The sequence below is a fragment of the Aegilops tauschii genome, chromosome 2 (genome assembly GCF_002575655.3).
Source record: "Aegilops tauschii subsp. strangulata cultivar AL8/78 chromosome 2, Aet v6.0, whole genome shotgun sequence".
Lineage (NCBI taxonomy): Eukaryota > Viridiplantae > Streptophyta > Magnoliopsida > Poales > Poaceae > Aegilops > Aegilops tauschii.
In genome coordinates this window covers 76280227-76301996 of record NC_053036.3, presented here as the reverse complement: position 1 = coordinate 76301996, position 21770 = coordinate 76280227, and the positions used below count along the sequence as shown (strand labels likewise).

General features: G+C 43.4%; 2 protein-coding genes across 3 annotated transcripts; both read left to right on the top strand.

The window, feature by feature from the left end:
* Window positions 1-8866: 8866 nt before the first annotated feature.
* LOC120973516 (uncharacterized) lies at window positions 8867-11596 on the top strand. Of its 2 annotated transcripts, XM_040399245.3 has the most exons (3): window positions 8878-9338; window positions 9896-10075; window positions 11181-11596. In XM_040399245.3, the coding sequence occupies exons 1-3, from the start codon at window positions 8953-8955 to the stop codon at window positions 11182-11184; spliced, it is 570 nt and encodes a 189-aa protein (XP_040255179.1). In that variant the 5' UTR covers window positions 8878-8952; the 3' UTR covers window positions 11185-11596. The 2 variants fall into 2 exon arrangements, with proteins under 2 accessions (XP_045088553.1, XP_040255179.1); XM_045232618.2 differs by lacking the exon at window positions 9896-10075 and having other exon boundaries at window positions 8867-9338.
* An 8262-nt stretch (window positions 11597-19858) lies between these two features.
* On the top strand, window positions 19859-20800 carry LOC109773405 (protein STRICTOSIDINE SYNTHASE-LIKE 10-like). The gene has a single exon (XM_020332098.1). The coding sequence runs from the start codon at window positions 19859-19861 to the stop codon at window positions 20798-20800; it is 942 nt and encodes a 313-aa protein (XP_020187687.1).
* Window positions 20801-21770: the final 970 nt, after the last annotated feature.

Genomic DNA, 21770 nt, shown 5'->3' with positions numbered 1-21770 from the left:
CTCTCAGACTCCCTATCTAGTATTCAACAGATAGATGACCCTTAAGCGTGTGACCCTATAGGTTCGGTGAAGTATAGACATGACCCGGAACCCCTTCCGATCAATGATCAACATCGGAGCCGTGGACACCCATATTGACCCCTATACCCACACGAATAAATATTCGAGTGAACCTCCAGTTGCCGTGTGCTATTCCTGTTGCTTCACGATATATCACAAACACCTGAGGTGAGATTTATTGCATCCCCGTGGGCCAACACTTTGTCCACTATGCAAGTTACCTCGTTACCGGTTTTGTTCTCTTTTCTCGTTTCGTGTTCCGGCATCCCCGTGATCAAATCACAAAGTGTCTGGCCAGACGATGATGGACACCGTAACACCGAGAGGGCCCGAGTATATCTCCATCGTCGGAGGAGCAAATCCCAATCTCGAGCTATCAAGTTACTTAACATACTTTCCCATGAATCCGTAAGCCGTTGTAATAGCCATCCAGTTATGGATGACGTTTAACAAACCCCAAAGTTCATGAAGCAAGCATGAAGAAACTCGATACTCTCATGGTCTAAGGAATTATGCAAACATTAACTATCTCTGTGTTATAAACCATTAACTTGTGACGAATGTATCTCATAGCATAACATCAATTTGGGTCGATTCAACACAAATGTCCTTCCTGACATTGTGCCCTCAAAGTTGCTTGGCATAGACATGCCCATGATTGGGAAAACATAATCATTATGCAACACTTGAGCTAGTCTTAGAGGCACGACTAGGAATACATTTTACCGTTTATTATTCCACACGTGCATATGGGTTCTCCCCAGAGCCTTTATGGATATACGGGCTCGGGAACCAAAGCAGTTATAGCATGGAACATAAACATAATTATGAATAGGGAGATAATCAATAACATTTATTATTTCCTCTAGGGCATATCTCCTACACGTTGATCAATAGATGGTTATGGTTTCTTGACCATGGACATTGGATGTCATTGATAACGGGATCACATCATTAGGAGAATGATGTGATGGACAAGACCCAATCCTAAGCATAGCACAAGATCGTGTAGTTCGTTTCCTAGAGCTTTTCTAATGTCAAGTATCATTTCCTTAGACCATGAGATTGTGCAACTCCCGGATACCGTAGGAATGCTTTGGGTGTACCAAACGTCACAACGTAACTGGGTGGCTATAAAGGTGCACTACATGTATCTCCGAAAGTGTTTGTTGGGTTGGCACGAATCGAGACTGGGATTTGTCACTCCGTATGACGGAGAGGTATCTCTGGGCCCACTCGGTAATGCATCATCATAATGAGCTCAATGTGACTAAGGAGTTAGCCACGGGATCATGCGTTACGGTACGAGTAAAGTGACTTGCCGGTAACGAGCTTTCTTAATGGTGACACTTAACAGCCATTCGTCGGAATCCGGGCCCACCATCAGTTCTCCATAGCTCGTAGGTTCATTGTTGTCTAGCAACATGACTTCCAAGACAGGATTACGTACCACTCTGAAGTAGTACGCATCCTTGTCGTCCTATGAGGTTTGGTAGTGACTTGATCTGAAGTTTCATGATCACTATCATAAGCTTCCACTTCAATTGGTGTAGGTGCCACAGGAACAACTTCCTGTGCCCTGCTACACATTAGTTCAAGTGACGGTTCAATGACCTCATCAAGTCTCCACCATCCTCCCACTCAATTCTTTCGAGAGAAACTTTTCCTCGAGAAAGGACCCGTTTCTAGAAACAATCACTTTTGCTTCCAGATCTGAAATAGGAGGTATACCCAACTGTTTTGGGTATTCTATGAAGATGCATTTATCCGCTTTGGGTTCGAGCTTATCAGCCTGAAACTTTTTCACATAAGCGTCGCAGCCCCAAACTTTTAGAAACGACAGCTTAGGTTTCTCTAAACCATAGTTCATACGGTGTCGTCTCAACGGAATTGCGTGGTGCCCTATTTAAAGTGAATGCGGTTGTCTCTAATGCCTAACCCATAAACGATAGTTGTAATTCGATAAGAGACATCATGGTATGCACCATATCCAATAGGGTGCAGTTATGATGTTCGGACACACCATCACAATATGGTGTTCCAGGCGGTATTAGTCGTGAAACAATTTCCACAATTTCTGAATTGTGTGCCAAACTCGTAACTCAGATATTCATCTCTATGATCATATCACAGACATGTTATCCTCTTGTCACGACGATCTTCAACTTCACTCTGAAATTACTTGAACCTTTCAATAATTCAGACTTGTGTTTCATCAAGTAAATATTCTCAGCATCTACTCAAATCATCTGTGAAGTAAGAACATAACGATATCCACTGCGTGCCTCAGCACTCATTGGACTGCACACATCAAATGTATTACTTCCAACAAGTTGCTCTCTTGTTCCATCTTACTGAAAACGAGGCCTTTCAGTCATCTTGCCCATGTGGTATGATTTGCATGTCTCAAGTGATTCAAAATCAAGTGAGTCCAAATGATCCATCTGTATGAACTTTCTTCATGCATATATACTAATAGACATGGTTCGCATGTCTCAATCTTTTCAAAAATGAGTGAGTCCAAAGATCCATCAACATGGAGCTTCTTCATGCGTTTTATACTAATATGACTCAAGTGGCAGTGCCACAAGTATGTGGTACTATCATTACTATCTTATATCTTTTGGCATGAATATGCGTATCACTACGATCGAGATTCAATAAACCATTAATTTTAGGTGCAAGACTATTGAAGGTATTATTCAAATAGACAGAGTAACCATTATTCTCCTTTAATGAATAACCGTATTGCGATAAACATAATCCAATCATGTCTATGCTCAACGCAAACACCAAATAATAATTATTCAGGTTTAACCCCAATCTCGATGGTAGAGGGAGCATGCGATGCTTGATCACATCAACCTTGGAAACACTTCCAACACATATCGTCATCTCACCTTTAGCTAGTCTCCGTTTATTCCGCAGCTTTTATTTCGAGTTACTAACACTTAGCAACCGAACCGGTATCTAATACCCTGGTGCTACTAGGAGTACTAGTAAAGTACACATTAATATAATGTATATCCAATATACTTCTGTCGACCTTGCCAGCCTTCTCATCTACGAAGTATCTAGGGTAGTTCTGCTTCAGTGACCGTTCCCCTCATTTCAGAAGCACTTAGTCTCGGGTTTGGGTTCAACCTTGGGTTTCTTCACTAGAGCAGCAACTGATTTGCCGTTTCATGAAGTATCCCTTCTTGCCCTTGCCCTTCTAGAAACTAGTGGTTTTACTAACCATCAACAATTGATGCTCCTTCTTGATTTCTACTTTCGCGGTGTCAAACATCGCGAGTTGCTCAAGAATCATCATGTCTATCCCTGATATGTTATAGTTCATCACGAAGCTCTAATAGCTTGGTGGCAGTGACTATGGAGAACCATCACTATCTCATCTGGAAGATTAACTCCCACTCGATTCAAGTGATTGTAGTACTCAGACAATCTGAGCACATGCTCAACGATTGAGCTTTTCTCCCTTAGTTTGCAGGCTTAAGAAACTTGTCAGAGGTCTCATACCTCTTGACGTGGGCATTAGTCTGAACTCTCAATTTCAGTCTTTGGAACATTTCATATGTTCTGTGAAGTTTCAAAACCGTCTTTGGTGCCACAATTTTAAACCATTAGCATCACACACTGAACTATCACGTAGTCATCAAAATGTGTATGTCAGATGGTTTGTAACATCTACAGACGACGCTCGAGGTTCAGCACACCGAGCGGTGCATTAAGGACATAAGCCTTCTGTGCAGCAATGAGGACAATCCTCAGTTTACGGACCCAGTCCGCATAATTGCTACTATCAACTTTCAACTAAATTTTCTCTAGAAACATATCTTAGTAGAACTAAAGCGTAAGCTACGACATTATTTGCAAAGACCTTTTGACTATGTTCATGATAATTAAGTTCATCTGGTTATTTAATGAACTCCCACTTAGATAGACATCCCTCTAGTCATCTAAGTGATACATGATCCGAATCGACTAGGCCGTGTCCGATCATCACGTGAGACGAACTAGTCATCATCGGTGAACATCTCCATGTTGATCGTATCTACTATACGACTCATGTTCGACCTTTCGGTCTCTTGTGTTCCGAGGCCATGTCTGTACATGCTAGGCTCGTCAAGTCAACCTAAGTGTTTTGCTTGTGTTCCGAGGCCATGTCTGTACATGCTAGGCTCGTCAACACCCGTTGTATGCGAACGTTAGAATCTATCACACCCGATCATCACGTGGTGCTTCGAAACAACGAACCTTCGCAACGGTGCACAGTTAGGGGGAACACATCTCTTGAAATTTTAGTGAGGGATCATCTTATTTATGCTACCGTCGTTCTAAGCAAATAAGATGTAAACATGACAAACATCACATGCAAATCATAAAGTGACATGATATGGCCAATATCATCTTGCGCCTTTTGATCTCCATCTTCTAGGCGCGACATGATCACCTTCGTCACCGGCATGACACCATGATCTCCATCATCGTGTCTTCATGAAGTTGTCTCGCCAACTATTACTTCTACTACTATGGCTAACGGTTAGCAATAAAGTAAAGTAATTACATGGCGTTTTTCATTGACACGCAGGTCATACAATAAATTAAGACAACTCATATGGCTCCTGCCGGTTGTCATACTCATCGACATGCAAGTCGTGATTCCTATTACAAGAACATGATCAATCTCATACATCACATATATCATTCATCACATCCTTTTGGCCATATCACATCACATAGCATACCCTGCAAAAACAAGTTAGACGTCCTCTAATTGTTGTTGCATGTTTTACGTGGCTGCTATGGGTTTCTAGCAAGAACGTTTCTTATCTACGCAAAAGCCACTACTTTGTGTTCTACTCGTGCATAGAATCTACGCATAAACCTGGCTCTGATACCACTGTTGGGGAACGTAGCAGAAATTTAAAATTTTCTATGTATCACCAAGATCAATCTATGAAGTCATCTAGCAACGAGAGAGAGGGGAGTGCATCTACATACCCTTGTAAATCGCGCGCGGAAGCGTTCAAGAGAACGGGGTTGATGGAGTCGTACTCGTCGTGATCCAAATCACCGATGATCCTAGCGCCGAACGGACGGCACCTCCGCGTTCAACACACGTACAGAGCGGGGACGTCTCCTCCTTCTTGATCCAGCAAGGGGGGAGGAGAAGTTGATGGAGATCCAGCAGCACAACGGCGTGGTGGTGGAAGTAGCGGGATCCCAGCAGGGCTTCGCCAAGCGCAAGCGGGGAGGAAGAGGTGTCACGGGAGGGAGGGAGGCGCCAGGGCTTGGGGTGCTGCTCCCATGCGCCTCCCCACTATATATAGGGGTGGAGGGGGCTGGTTTCTTGCCCTCCAAGTCCATTGGGGCGTTGGCAAAGGTGGGGGAAAGAAATCCCATCAGACTCGTCCAACTTACAACTGTGGGCGACGTGGTTCTTCTCCTATTGATGGTGGGTTTAGTGCTAAACCGACTCTTTCTTATAAGTCGGGAAACATTGAACAGAGCAAAGTGGCGGCTGCGCCAAAGGAGGTTTCTCAAGTTTCATCTAGTGCAACGTCTTCTCATCACCATAATATTATTTGCCACAAGTGTGGAGGACGTCGACACATGAACCATGAATGTTCCAATCAAAGAAGGGTTCTACTTGTGGATGCAGAATATATTTCAGAATCTGAAGATGAGACACCTAAGTTAGAGGATGGAGTCGAAAGAGGTCATGGTGATACCATACTATGTTATCCTCAAGATGATCCTGATATGGAGAGTTTGCTAGCACATAAGGTCCAGCGAGATGACAAGACCATTGTTGAACAAGGACAACGACGGAGTATTTTTCAAACTGCATGTACCATCAAGGGAGAAGTGTGCAAACTGATAATTGATGGCGGCAGTGCTAGCAACATGATTAGCAAGGATGTGGTGGAGTCTCTTTCTTTGCCAACTTGGGAGCACCCAAAACCATACTATATGAAGTGGATCAATGATGTGGGCAAAGTGAAGGTTACTCACAGGGTGAAGGTGCCTTTTTCTGTTGATGGCTATGTTGACAAAGTGGAATGCGACGTTATGCCACCGCATGTCTGTCATCTTATTTTGGGGCGTCCGTGGCAGCATGACGTAATGCTCTTCATAATGGACGAACAAACAAGTATACTTTTATGCATAAGGGTGAGTTTTATACTATTCTTCCCAAGGATGCAAAGAATATAAAGTGTACCGTTGAGGTGTTCAAAAGAAATACAAGGTATAGGTTAAAACCGAGGACGGTTTCCCTTCAAGGTTGATGAGTACTACTACTGTGCCTACCTGCTATGTAACCGAGAAGCATGATGTTGTCGACAACACCGAGTGGGGCTGCTCTCGTTCTGGTTATTATTTTTGAATAAGAAGAAACTACCATGTCCACAACTAAATAAAAAGCGTGGGAGAACATAAGCAGACTACATTTGGCATTGCAGTAATTATGTTACTATAATCTTGCTTGTCTAAATGCAAATTGTGTTGTTTTGTTACGCAACTCTTCTATGCTTCATGCATATATATTTTCCATGATGGATTGTAAGTTCAATGCATCATTCCTCAACCACAACTATTCCTTTTTACATTCCGGTGGACAACAATAGAAGAAATCAGTGAAACATATTTCGGCTAGGACAAACTAGGCTAACACCTGCCTTCACTCCCCGTGGATGTGCCATTATTACTATGGCATAGTCAAACATTACCAATTCACCATTAGGCATGTGTAATAGAATAATAGTTAATTTATGTTTTAAGGTTGGGTGAATTGTTTTTCTCATGTGTCCCTTGCGAGTATGGTTTCTGTCCTCCCGATGTGAGTTCCGATCTCCCATGTGAGACCTTGGTGGTGCTCCGTGGCGGCGAGTTCCTCATCTAGAGGCAGGGGTAGCGATAATCCAAAGAAGAAAGGATGATAATATCATTGAATTTCTCAAGCTAATGGGATTGGAGGAACATTAATTCGATTACTTGTTTTTGAAGATGATATTTTTGTGCCACATGGAGTCAAGTGGATGGCGGTGGCTAGGTGGTTCATACCCATAACCACTTTACAGCCCAGGGTTTCATCATGAACATGAATATAGCTTGGAGTCCGGATCATGAGGTGAAGATTAGGGCGTGCGGAAAGTGTGCCCTGGAACATGTTGTCCTAATTTCCCTACCGTCTTGTTGGGGTTAACCCAGTTTCAGGAACTATATTCAGATAGTGTTGCAGTTCAATACTTCAATGTACTGTACTCAGAAAATGATAAGGGTGATGTGAACAATAGTCGATTATGGACACGCCACACATGAGAATTGCTTGAGACAGGAGGTTTTGAACCATGGCTCGTTCGAACCTAGGATCAGCGCCGTCTGATCTAGAGTAGCTCACATATGGACACGGGCCATGTCAAGGTTCAAATTTCTCTTATGATGTACTGTCATCGTTAGTACATCTCTCCGTAGGGAAGCCTAGGCCTGGGCGGGCTTTAAATTTTTTAGGACATGTTGGCCTGGCACTCCACCCTATTCCACTATACCACAGTTGCCCAATGGCAAGGATACAAAAAAAGAAATATTGCATGTCGGCACTATTCATCTTCCTTCACCATTTTAATCCCAGCTTAGGAGCGTAGCAGACCAGAACTCCATTGTTCTTCTTGGGCTAAAGTAAAAAATTGATAAGTTTCTAAATATTTCTAGCAAAAATAAACTATATGTTTTGTTCTGTATCCTGTACAAAGCTGATATTTTTTGAGTTTCTTATAGTTAGAATTACTAGTCAGGGATCTATGGTATAGTTAGAATTACTAGTCAGAGATCTGTGGAGTTTTTCCTTTTACGAAGCACCGCAGATTAGTACATCACGGAATCTTTGCTTGAGCTCACCATCTGCTACTATAATTTTTCTTTATAAAATGATTAGTTTTCGAATAGTTTTTTATATATTTTTAGTTTCTTGTAGTTAGAATTGCTCTTCAATTATCTATAGAGAATTATTTGCAATAGACCATGGATAGTACAAGACAGAATCCTTGCGTGAGCTGTCGTTCTACTCTAATATTTTTATTATGCTATTCCTTCTCCCTAAGCACATATATGAATCCTCTCGTTTTGACCGGGCATGCATGACACAGATGACCCGCATAGCGATGCACTAAACAAAGGTGAATAGTAGACTGCATGGGAGACATCATTTGTTTCTTCCGAGACCAGTCCACTATTTTATTCGGTATGATGGTAGAGTCCGGTAGGTTTATTAACGCAGGATGTCCGTTGATCCTTCCCGCCAAAGTCTACCACACCCGCCATGCACAATCTCCAAAAATGCTGTCTTGTGATGTGTGGCACCGAGTATAGGTTCGGCAGAACCATGATCCTGTACAATATTATCGGAATTGGTTGACATTTTTACCGTTGGTACGAACAAAGAACTTGGGACAACAATACCCGCTGAGGCCACGTCAGAGACGCCACGGTCGGCCGTGTTACCCCACCTCGACCTCGTTGCTCTGCTTCTTCTCCAGCATTTAACTGAACCTGCAAAAAATTGAAACTATCCATCATCACATACCCGGTTAGAACTTTTAGATAAGCCGGTGTAAACTAGCAAACACACCATCGCCGCATACCCGGTTCGAACCCGAACCCACCAGAGGAAATGGGTTAGAGAACCCGCAAAAGGAAGAGCTGGCGGCAAAAAAAAACAAAAGCTCCCGTGCTCATCGCTAGTCCCCATTTCCCAGAAACCCCCGCCCCCTCGCTGCGCCAACCACACTCCACTCCCACTCCCAGTCCCAGCCACTCCCACTCCCACTCCCAGTCAGCCCCCATCGAAGGCCGGGAGCTTCCAGGAGTTAGGGTTTTCCGTACGGATCGATGGCCGTCGCCGACGCGGTGCTACCCTCGCCGCCACCGCCGCCGCGGATCGTAGTCGCGGTGCTGGCGCTCGTGCGCTTCGTCCTCGACCCGCTGCCGGCGCTCGAGTGCGCCCTCCCCGTCGTGGCGGGGGTCCTCCGCTACCTTTGCTTCACCGTTGCGTGGATTCTCTCCGCGGCCGAGGCTGCCAAGGTGGTGGCGCGCCGCGCCTGGGACGAGGGCTCCGCCTCCTTCCTGTTCCTCAAGACGCTCATGGACTTGGCTTTCGTGGTCTTCGCCTGCAGCTCCCTTGTCTCGCTCGCGCTTGCCGCGCTGCTCTTATGCCCGTCCTCTGCGTGGCGTACGCGGTTGCAGTTCTCTCTGGATCCGGGTCAGAATTCAAGAAGGTATCATGCAAATTAATTATTCTGGCCGAATTACAACACTAGTAGATCAGCAGATGAGTAGCAGTAGTACGAGTGTTCCATTTGAGTTCATCACTTCATCTGCATAAATGCTCATGCCCATCCATGTGGCTTTGCTGAAATTGTCGTCCTTAGGGTGCCTTGGGAGCAATCAAGTGGGAGTTGGCTCCAGACTCGCACAGGCTACCTCGCTATGTGGTGCTTGGATTGATCCTAGATGTGTCAGGCCCTGTTTGTTTCATAAGTCCTAAGACTTTTTTAAGTCCCGAGTCCCTACCTGTTTGTTACAGGATTTATCATGGGCTAGAGGTTATTAAATGACATGCTAAAAGACCCAAATCACCACTATAAGTCCCTATAAGTTCCTTCCTGAGAGTCTTTTTTGATAAGTCCCAAATCACCACTTTAAGTCCCTATAAGTCCCTCCTGTTTGGTTTAGATGGGACTTATAGGGACTTTTTTAAGTCCCTAAACCAATATGTCCCTGGAAACAAACACCCTCTCATTCTTCCTCCTATTTGGCGCCGGTCTTCTGTTAGCCACGTTGTCGCATGTGGAGGGATCGATATCTCATGGAGAAATGGTTGGTTCTGTACTCAAGGATGTGGGGATAATTGGTATCAACGCGATATCCTGCTTTTTTATCCTTCCGGCTCAAGCACTTGGTGCCTGGAGGCAGGGCCAGGCGGACAGCAAAGCACCATCGCAGTTTTGTTGAGGTATATACATAGATCTCTTTCCCTTTGCTTTGAAATATGCACATCAATTCAAAAGATCATATGGCTCACATGTACATGGATGGAGTCATATATCTTAGTTTACTGCCTACTGGTGTGGATATTTGTTAAGATGGAGTATTGTCGTATATTAAACCAACAAGGATTTTTCTATTTCCTCTAGTCATTGCATATTAGCATTCATTATAGAATTGGGAGTATTATATTATGGATCTTAAATTTGTGAGTAGCCAACTGATGCAGTTTTACCATATGGTTTTGTTACGAAGTAATGATAAGAGAAATGATCAATTTCCACGTATTAGAGGAAAATAATCTTGATTGCCTGTGCTCCATCATCCCTTGTGATCGACTGATCGTTATATCTTTGCAGCGAGTGAGATTATAACAATATTTGCATGCCTCCAAACGGTTTGCAAGCACCTTTCTTGAGAACTCCTGTCATCGATATTTACTCCATGGAAAGATCCAAAGTTTTCAAGTTTTGGCTATGACATATATGAGCCTACTCTACTTACCTGTTTTTGTCAATTGTGACTTCGTGCCATTGTTCTGTTGCTGGTAAATAGAAGTAAACTGTTTGATCATGTAAATAAATAACATGGCAGTAAAATGGCTCACCTCCTTTAACAGTTATCAACTTCTATGTGGCGCTGTGCCACTGCATTTTGGTAGAAGTGCCATCGTGCCTCTGTTTCCTGTTCTGTGACTCGGTTTAATGCTTTTATACTTTAGTACAAAGAAGTAAACTGTTTAATCATGTAAATAAATGACATGGCAGTACCTGGACGCTCATCTAGTACTTGTAAGGTGGTGCTATGCCACTACATTTTGGTAGACGTGCCTTTGAGAACAGTTAAATTCCAACATTGCAAGTTCATGTCATCAGTTGTGTGTTTGTTAGCACTACCAATTGAAAGGAGAAGAAAGATTCATACTCATAAAAGAACAATCATATGGAAAATGAGTGGCATGGTCTTTAGATTAGATTTACAGTACTTGAAACTATCCTATTGGATGCTTAACGTTGATATGACAATGTGGCAATATGAATATATGATCAAATCTTGGGTTGGGTAATTTGCAGATGAAGCTATGAAGAGAAGATGTCCGGGGAATGTGGCAAGGAGCCACAGTTCCAATTCCGCTGGTGGTTGTGACTTGTGACTTAGGAGTGATCCCAAGAGATGCAAGTTTTCAGAGGAAAAGGAATCTTTGCAGGCTTGCTCCTTTCTACTATTAGTAGACCCTAATCGTCATTAGCCATGAACACGTTTGCAGACTTGCTTATTTCTGGTATTACTAGATCGTAATCATCTATAGCCGTGAAGTTTGGTGGGTCATTATGGGTGTGGTGATGATGTTTTACTCCGGGCTACTTGCTTAGAAGTTTGCACCAGAGTATTGGTGTGTATATGATGGTAGAATTCGTGCTCTCTGTTTGTAATAGCCATATCGGAAGACAATGATTCCACGAGACATTAATCTGGTGATGAATTGGTATGACTGTCGTCGGTTTGCACTATTCTTATGTTGAATGGTACTACAAGGTAGTAACAATTTGCAATGAAGTGTTGATACGAGATAGATGTGCTTTGGCCCGTAGACGCCAAGCGTATTTAAAATTTCCTTCTCCAAATCGATGAAAGAGTTCCTTGTTCGGCACCACTCCAAGACTAGAGTGTTGACAGTAAAGTAATACTCCCTCCGGCCCAAAATTCTTGTCTTAGATTTGTCAAGATACGAATGTATCTAATACTAAAATGTGACTTGATGCATCCATATCTAGACAAATCTAAGACAAGAATTTTGAGACGGAGGAAGTATTATGTAGAGCGGAGCATCAATACGGACATAAGTTTCGTAGAATGGCCGACATCGAATCGACTCATACTAATCATGTGTTGTGCAAGTTGTGGAAGTTGCATGCTATATTCAAGGGGTAAAAATTCGTGTGGAAGGCTTTGCATGCCTAGCGGATCGACTTCTTAAGGTCAGCGCTCAATGGCCGATATGTGGGCATGGAGTAGGGGATTTGCGATGTTCTAAACCTGTGATCAAGCTACATCTATTTGGAAAGCCCTAGGACCCCAACCACTAATTAAGGAAGTGTTGCAAGTTGATACAGCATGACAGGTGTTGCTGGAACATTTAATTTGTGATGCAAACCACAAATCACCGGTTCTTGGTCATGCACAACTCAAACTATTGATTGTAGTTTACATGGAACGTTCGGTGGGAATGAAGGAAACATATGACACTAGTAGAAAAGGGGGCTTTTGTCCCGGTTGGTAAGGGCCTTTAGTCCCGGTTTTTGAACCGGGACTAAAGGGTCGTTACTAATGCCTCCCCCCTTTAGTCCCGGTTCTTACACGAACCGGGACTAAAGGCCGTCCATGTGGATGCAGCCTGGAGCTCCACCTTTAGTCCCGGTTGGTGTTACCAACCGGGACTAAAGGAAATTTTATGATATTTTTTTTTGAAAAAATAAATTTCGATTTTTTTAATTTTCAAATTTTTGAATTATTTTAACCTCTAATCTCTAATCACCACCCCTCATCACTGCTCAATTTATCCTCTAATCTCTAATCACCCCTCATCATTCCAAATCATCTAACTTCCCGGACGGTCACCCATCCTCTCACTACTCCAGCCTGAGCACGCTTAACTTCCGGGTTCTATTCTCCCTCTTCCAAGTCTGCACTTGTTGTTTTCCTAACAATAGTAAGATGTCAATTCTATTAACCCTCAGGAATTTAGCTTGAGCATGAAGTGACACATTTCACTGTTTGAGTTTGAAACTATTGTTTAAAAAATAATTATTATTTAGTAACACTAATATTTCTGAAATAATTAGTTTGACCATTGTTTGACCACAGTTTGACCAGATTTGACCAAAATTCAAAAAAACTGAAATAATTATTTAGTAACACTAATATTCTAGAATAATTAGTTTGACCATTGTTTGACCACAGTTTGACCACAATTTGAAATTTTTTGAATTTTTTTGCCTCTCCAGATCTTAAAAGCCTCGTATCTTTTTTTCTGTTAGGTTTTTGAGGATTTTGAAAATGTTTAATGGGGTTTCCCCAGTTAAATTCGGATGTAACTTTTCGAGTAGATGATTTTTCATATAAAAAACTTTTTCATCCGAGTTCGTATGCAAAAGTTATGCCCATTTTAAGAAATTCCAGAGAGATTTTGCAAATAAAGTCGAAATTCATATTTGTTAATTTTATCAACAACTAGACCACATATCACATGGAAAACTTATTTTATTTTATTTTATTTACATTTCCATCATTTTTTTTTGTTTTTTCTAAAACTGAAAAGGCGATCGGGGGGTAGAGTTTGATGGGCCCTTTAGTACCGGTTCGTGCCATGAACCGGTACTAATGCCTCAAAGCCCATTAGTACCGGTTGGTGTTGTTTTTTCTAAAACTGAAAAGGCGATAGGGGGGTAGAGTTTGATGGGCCCTTTAATACCGGTTCGTGCCATGAACCGGTACTAATGCCTCAAAGCCCATTAGTACCGGTTGGTGCCACCAACCGGTACTAATGGGCATCGCACCCTTTAGTCCCGGTTCGTGGCACCAACCGGGACTAAAGGGCCCTGGTGAACCGGGACTAATGCCTTAGCCGCACGAACCGGGACCAATGCTCACATTAGTCCCGGTTCGTGACTGAACCGGGACTAATGTGAGTATTGCCCTGTAACGAAAGCCCTATTTTGTACTAGTGTGAACGGAAAGCGAGCTCAGTCCCCTGAGAGATCGACTACGTCAATTACAGTGCTCACAGCTAATTTTGGGTCGGCTCTAAAAAGAAGAATATTGGGATTAGAAGACATGCATGGGAACGACCACTGAAGGACGTACATGGTGAAGTTGAATGTCAACACTTCCTTTGATGAGACTACCACCTTAGGTGCCATTGTGCGAGACTCTGAAGGCTTCTTCATCGGAGCATCAAACAATCTAATTGTGCATGGGCAAGCGGTAATTGATGCTATGAAACCCTATTGATGCTATGAAACCATCTAACTGTGCGAGAACTTATACTCTAAGCTAACGGCGCGGTAGACGAGTTAGATAGGCAAGCCAGTAGAAACCTTATCGATCCATGGTTGGATGAACCTCCTAATTTTCTTCTGCCTGTGCTTGTAAAATGCTTGATGCTCGTTGAGCAATAAGAGGTTGCTTTCGCTGTAAAAAAGAGCATCTCATGCAAAAAATTCTAGTATCCCACAAGAGTCTATGCATTCAATGTTGCTAATATTGCTGAGTGGTACTTAAGCTAGGATGACGAGTAGTACTCCCCTACTGAGTACTTAAACTTTGGAGCCCAGTATATTTTTTTGTCGGATCAACTGCTGCTCATCAAAGCTTGGTCAGCTTCATACGCCTCTCTTGCCTCCCTCACGTAATGGGCCAATAGTGGTAGCGTCTTATTCCTAAGGCCACGGGCCGACACCATTTGGTCGAAGGCAATCTTGCAAGGCACCTTCAATATTTTACCTTCGTACAGAGGTCCATGATGCACTAGCTTGAAAAACTCATCTCTTGAGAAAACCTGAAAAGATAGTATACTTTAACCCATTGCTTGATTAACAGGTTCCCTGCAAAAGCGCACATCGAGAAGCCAAGAATATATCAGCTAAGTGCCATGGTTTACCGGTCGAGGATCACCGGGAAGTCCCTCGTCGGGGTAACATAGTATCTTGAGAGCAGCCGCTATTTTAACTAAACCCCAATGCCGAGAGTCGATGTCTGATATCTTCTTAAGGTGCTCACCAGCAGACCGCATAAAGTCGGAATGTTTGTTGACACAAACATCAGAACTATACAGAATGCCTGTCTTCTCAATGATAAGTTTATTAACCTGGACAGTAGAAGAAGAAATCAAACGGCAAAAATATGGGGGGGAATTGCATCAAAATACTTTGGTCGCTGGAAATTGGTGGCACTAGGCGCACAGAAGTGTAACGATACGTGACTGGAGTAATAAAGCAGAAAGGAATCGGCGCACTGGAAAATGAAGGAGGTGATGAACTCACCATCTCCAGTTCGACTTCAATTTTATATCTACGCAGGAGAATTTTCATCCCTTCACTCATATGAAGGCGATCCTCCTTAGTCAGCTCCGACTTTTCTTCAGGCACTAAATACTGCATGCAATTCTTCAGGCCCCACATCAACTCCATGATAGTACCATCAAACAGGCAGGAAATTCCCTGAAGAAAGCCACAACAAAATCGGTACTCTAATTGTTCAGAATAAGCAAACAAGAGGGTTAACACCGACCAACTTGTCTTCAATGATATCTTTATATTCAAGCTTTCCAACAGCTATTTTCTGCTTAGGTTCGATGTGCTTCTGAATCATGGTAGTAAGCTGTTCGTTAACACCAGTAACAGGGTTTATGGCGCTGGTCTTGTCCTTGAAAGTTTGAAATTCTTCAAACCAAACAACCTGATACAAAAATAAACAGGTACAATCATGTTAAGGGGGAAAGATACAATTATCATGTCTCCCAAAAATGGCTGGAGGAGTAATTCAGTAGGTATACAAGCTCAATTGTATGTTCAAATCCTAACCTATTACAGTGTAACTCAGAATATATTAATGTGCTAAGCTAACACAATGTATTCTGAAAAAAGAACATATGGCCGCTCTTTGGTATTAAATACCATCATCATGTCAGGAAGGACTGATCATCGATCCCTAGCAAATAGGAACGGTGGGATTTTAAGAACAAATGCCAATCGATCTTAGATATATCTTCGCACCCACGGTGGCCTTCTAGGAAACATAGTTTTGGGACAGAACACATAATAAGTAGTACTCCCTCCGTCTTTCTTAAATGAATGTATCTAACACGAAGTTAGTCCTAAATACATCCATTTGAGGAACAAGCTTTTTTGGATGGGGTTAATATAATAATAAGAGGATACTACTTGCTTTCCAAACTGTTTAATTTAACGCGGACTGCATAGAAGTTATAGCAGTGGCAAACACGAACGGCGCGATCACTGCCCAGTTTAAATTGGCTGGCATACAAGGAATAATCAACCAGAAGGAAAGGGCAGGGGCACTAACTCGTTTTGCCCCTTGGGCGCCTCGTGGGCAGGGGCACGAGGCGCCCAAGGGAGTTCACCGGCAAAGCTGTGATTTGGGCGCCTCGTGCGTGGCGATTGCTGGATGGGATGGGATTCAGTCATGCGCACCTATGTTTTTTCCGACCGTTTGGTTTCAGGAGGAAGCGGCGCGAAGCTCTACTATTTGTTGCCATCATGGGACATGTCGACTTTTTCGTTTCATGGTGAAGTCAGATGCAGAGATTGTCATGTAAGCTGTGATTTGAGGACTAATAATGGTGGTTCGAGTGTTTGAGGTGATGAGGAATTTGCTTGGTGTTACGGGACTCTAGCAGCGGCATGCAAGTGGGAGCGATAGCACATGAGAAATTCAAGGTCTTACCTTTCAGGGTAAAAATACAAGGTCTGGCCTTAATTGGTTGTGCCTGGCAATGACCTTTTTGAAGGCATTGTTTTGAGAGCGTGGAAACCTATGATTTGGCCCAGGGTGAAAACCTATGATCTATGATCGGACGACGACGACGCTTGTGCATTGTTTTCTTTTTAGAGTCGTCGTTTTTGGAGAATTTGGACTTCAGATGCTGTCTTGGTGGTGTTTGTACTGCTGCTTCAAGGACTAGATCACTGTAGCGGGACTTTTCTTTTTAGCTCATTTTTTTATGTGTGCATCCGTAGTGCCATTAAAGCATTGCATTGTTGCAGCGGTATAGTATCTCCGTGATATTAATATGTTTCCTTTGGTCGAAAAAAAATGGCTAATGCCTATTTGGCGCCTTAAGCGTCCGAGTTATAAGGTAGCGTGCAAACCAGTGCACAACCCCCTCCCTTCCTACAATTCTTAACAGGCCGGCCCATGAAGCGCTTGAGGGTACGAGATGGTAGGTTGACCCATTTATATTTTGTGGCTCCCGTCTTATTGTTTGCGCCATGTCGAGAGGAATCGTATTGTTTCTTGTCTAAATCATTGTTGCGGCAATTTTTGTCTGTTTTTTTTGCTTTGAGCTTTCCGGTCGGTACTTTTAGCATAAAACATAACCTTTTTATAAAAATGTGAACATATTTTAGTTACATGAACAATTTTCGAAAATTTCATATAATTTTTTGAAAAAGAAAACCATTGAGGAGTTAAATAAAAAAGCATGAACCTTTTTACAAAAAGTTCACGGTGTATTGAAGAAAAATGGTCACCCCGTTTTAAAAAAGATGACCATGTGTTTAAAACATGCTCATCCTTTTTAAAAGAATGTTCACGGTGTACAAACAGTAATGTTCACCGTGTTTGAATTTTCTTTTCACTTTGTATCAGAAAAAATTCATCATGTTTTTAAGATGTTCATCTTATATCTAAGAAAATGCTCATCGTATATTTAAAGATGTTCAATGCGTATTTTGGAGGGAAAATATACACAATATTGTGTCTATGTATAGTATAAGAAGATATATTCATCATGTATTTAGAATAAATATTCATGGCATATTGAAAAACATGATCACTATTATTTTGAAAACATTAATGTGCACATAAAATATTTATATAAATGAAAAGGTTGGGGGAAATGAGAGAAAATAAATAAAAATGAGAAAACAGATGGAAAAAAACAGCTGGAAACTAGAAAAGGAATAAAAGAAAACCAAAAAACCAAAGAGAAACGGGAAGAAGAAACGCAGAGCGCTCTCAGAACCCTACGGAAGAAAATCTAAAACTATCAGACTCCTAGCGGTAAACATTGCCGTAGACCGTAATTCGGCTGGCCCAACTCGTGGGGTGGATCGTTTACCTCCAGAAAAGAAACTCACAGCCGTGTTGTTTTCGTTTTCCTGATTAGCACTCGGAGCTCAGATACGTAGCCGGCACGGTCCAGAGGAAACTCGTAGTCCACACGTACTCGGACCTCAGATTAGAATCAAAGTCAGAGCACCAGCCACCTACAGTGAACCTATAAATATTTTTTTTAACACAGTACAGATACAAGCGCTCATATACACGCGCATACACTCACCCCTATAAACGCGCACACACACCCTACCTATACTAGAAGAACGCCCGTGTGTTGCAACAGGGCCACGTTAACTTTAAAAGTTCAATATTAATATTCTCATATATATCAAGTGACATTGGCGACCTTTTTTACCATCAAATCCTCACACGCACTCTCTCCCTCCCTCTTCCTCACTCTCTCTCCCCCTCTCCCTCTCTCTCTAACACACACACACATATCCATCTTATTGGGTACGAGACCATAATCCATCTATTTCACACATACACACGCTAGTGCATAACAATATGGATTATGTGTATTATATTTACCACCACGACTGAGGGAATTAATTTCATGTAAATCGGCCAGCCACAGCTCCAAGAATACGCGGAGGAGGTGGCCCGGGTCGGCGTCGGCGCCGTCCGGCGCGGGCCACGGGCCTGCTTCCAAGTGCGCTGCGCGCTGGCTACCCACGCCGGGTCCTTCAAGTGCCGCTTCCACCGCACCAACTCCCAGGGCCACGGCCACGGCCAGGGCCAGGGAAGCCGCCCTTCTTCGCCCCCTTCACCAGCCGCGGCCAACGCGTTGCCGCGGCACCCGGCCTCGCCGTCCTCATCCTCTGGCACCGTCGTGACCCAGTGACGCAGCCCAAGCATCAGCCTCGAGAATCAAGAACGCTCGACAACGGAGAGGGAAGGGAAGATCATATACATGTCATAAGAAACGGAGTTTATTTACTGCTCCCTCGATGTATTGTTCCTTTGTTTGGAGATTGATTACCATCCGTGAGTTAAGGTAAGGTTAATGTGATTGAGCGATTTTTCTGAAAATTAATTATTTGTTTTCTAATTAATGTGATTGAGTGATTTAAGGTAAGGTTAATTAATTTAGATTTGATCTTTAAAGATTGTTCGTGATTGATTCTACATTACTAAATAACTTGCGACGGTATGGAAAGTTCTGATCTGTTCAGATTTCTTTCGTTGTGTGAGAGGGTGACGCGAAAATAAACCGATGAAGTGGGGGAGGGGACGAAAAAAATCTACGAAAAAAACCAGCAAAAGTGGGAGGAGGTACCAAAAAACCATGGGAGGTGGGACGAAAAAAACCCTAAAAGCGAGACTACCAACTGCTCCATTAGGAGTAGAGATGAGCACTTCCGAAAGACTGCGCCGGCATATTATCTTGAAATTTACGAAGTCACCGAATAAATGCGAGCACCAGAACATGAAGATACCACAGCGTACGAATATAAAAGACACATATTCCAAAGGCCTGGTAAAAATCTGGAAAAGATATACTTTGTATTTTCAGAAATACAAAAAAGAGAAAATTCTGACAAATGGCACCCTTTTTATCCTATATACTGTGAGAAATTTATTATTTTTCTATAGCACAAAGCAAAACGAGACTTCTGCCGAAACTTGACGTGTGTAATTGAAATGTGTATATGTATCCCGGGAAAAAATTCACATTTTTTTGAAACTTCAAAAACTCGAATTTCAAAATGTTCAAATATAGAGAGCAGTGGAGCTCGGTTGCTGCAATGCCTCTCCCCGGCCGCTCACCCTATTGTCTCCACCAAAAAGCATCGACCGGACCAGATAGAAATCCGCCGAAAAGACTCGAGCACTTTAGCCAACGTCCACGTGCGTACGATGAGCTCGACCTAGTAAATTAGCAAAAACAATGGGCTGCTGCATGAGCCGGTTCGTCAAGGCGACGATCGCAGTCGTCTTGCTCGTCATGATCTTCATGTCCGGCGCAACGGCAGCCACCAGCTTTGATGCCACCAAGATCCAACAGCTGCCGTTGGCGGACGGACTTCTTCAAGGGCCAGAGAGCATCACCTTCGACGCCCAAGGGCACGACCCATATAGCGGCGTCTTCGACGGCCGCGACCTCAGGTGGAATGGGGACAAGATAGGCTGGACCACTTACGCATACGGCCCTGGCTACGATGAAGACATGTGCAGGACTTCGATATTCTGCCCGGCAACTTCCACGGAGAGTCAGTGTGGCCGGCTGCTTGGTTTGCAGTTTCACCACAAGTTTGGGGATCTATACGTGGCCTACGCATACAAGGGACTCATGCGGGTTGGTCCTGGTGGTGGGGAAGCCACATTATTAGTCAATGCGGTTGATGATTTACCTCTCCGCTTCACCAACGGGGTTGACATCGACCAGGTCACCGGTCAAGTCTACTTCACCGATAGTTCTATGAAGTATGACAGGACGCATCATGAAATGGTCACAAGATCAGGGGATTCAACAGGGCGTCTCATGAGGTACGACCCACGTACAGGTGATGTCGCGGTGCTCCAAACACGCCTGGCGTATGCAAACGGCGTCGCTATCAGCACCAACCGTACACATCTCATTGTCGCATCTACTGGGCCGTGCAAGCTGCTAAGGCACTGGATCAAAGGGTCCAAGACGGGGACGTGCGAGCCTTTTGTAGATCTCCCAAGCTACCTCGATAACGTGAGGCCTGAAAGATGGGGAGGTTACTGGGTGGCGTTACACGGCGAGAAGAATGAATTGCCCTCTTGCCCCAATAGCCATCTGCTCGCTGTGAGGATCGGAGCTGACGGCGAGATACTCGAAGAGATGAGGGGCCCAAGCGTGTGAAGCCTGCAGAGGTCATGGAAAGAGACAATGGAAAATTTTACATAGGCTCTATTGACTTGCCGTATGTCTGCATAATTGCACGCAAGTGAGGCAAATAAATGTAATTTCTTTATGCATATTGATTGTCGATAAATTATTTTGTATGTCTTTAGTTCCTCAGAACCATTAAAGGTTTTTTTCTTGATTGATGGCAATAATCGTGAGTTTCTTTGTTGACGGAAAGGTTATCAATCGTAAGTGCCTTTTCCATACGACAAACTGTTCATTAATCTGATGCATGCTTTGACGATGATTTTCCCGTGTTTGGTGTGTTTGTTTGAACCAGAGAACATTTTATGTGCAGTGATTATCAGAATAATTTGAACTAAAATCATGACAAATAATTTGGAACGGAGGGAGTAGTAGTGGATTCGTCCGTCCAGACTGTGGGAAGGTGGCCGTATTTGCCGTCGATTGCCATATTGAGCTGTCTCGTAGGAGTATTCCGTAAGGCAATAATACTCTGATTCGGAGGGAAATCAAAAGATCGTAGTTTGGAGGCACAGACTGAAACCAGGATCAATGGATTTGGACTAAACCTGGTTTTGTGAAGAAGCTTCCCAGAGGCCCAGACCACTTTTGGGAAGCTTCCAAACCTGATTTTTTTCGGAATCTATAAGTGCCGAACGTCAGATTTTGGACGTTTCAGCCCGAATGTGTTGGATATCATTGGTTGTGGGCGCACGAATCTTCACGCACGGAGTGAGCCACGTCAGATTATCTTTTCGTTCGGTAGGACGTGTCGTTGTGCCGAACGGCGACCGCAGCTTATCCTCTCGCGGTCTCCTCTCCCCACTCACTAGAAAGTAGAAACCACCGCTCCCCAATCTCAATCTCAGCCACATCTGCGGCGGAGGCCTTCGCCCACATCCATGGCGAGACACGACGAGCTCCGCAGCTCCCGCGACGGCCTCGTGCAGAGGAGCGCGGC

What these genes read in the sequence shown, in the direction of transcription:
- LOC120973516 (XM_040399245.3), top strand. Translation starts at nt 8,953, where the DNA reads ATGGCCGTCGCCGACGCGGTGCTACCCTCGCCGCCACCGCCGCCGCGG. An exon ending in CCGGGTCAGAATTCAAGAAG is followed by an intron (nt 9,339 to 9,895) that starts GTATCATGCAAA and finishes GTCTTCTGTTAG; the next exon opens with CCACGTTGTCGCATGTGGAG.
- LOC109773405 (XM_020332098.1), top strand. Translation starts at nt 19,859, where the DNA reads ATGGGCTGCTGCATGAGCCGGTTCGTCAAGGCGACGATCGCAGTCGTC.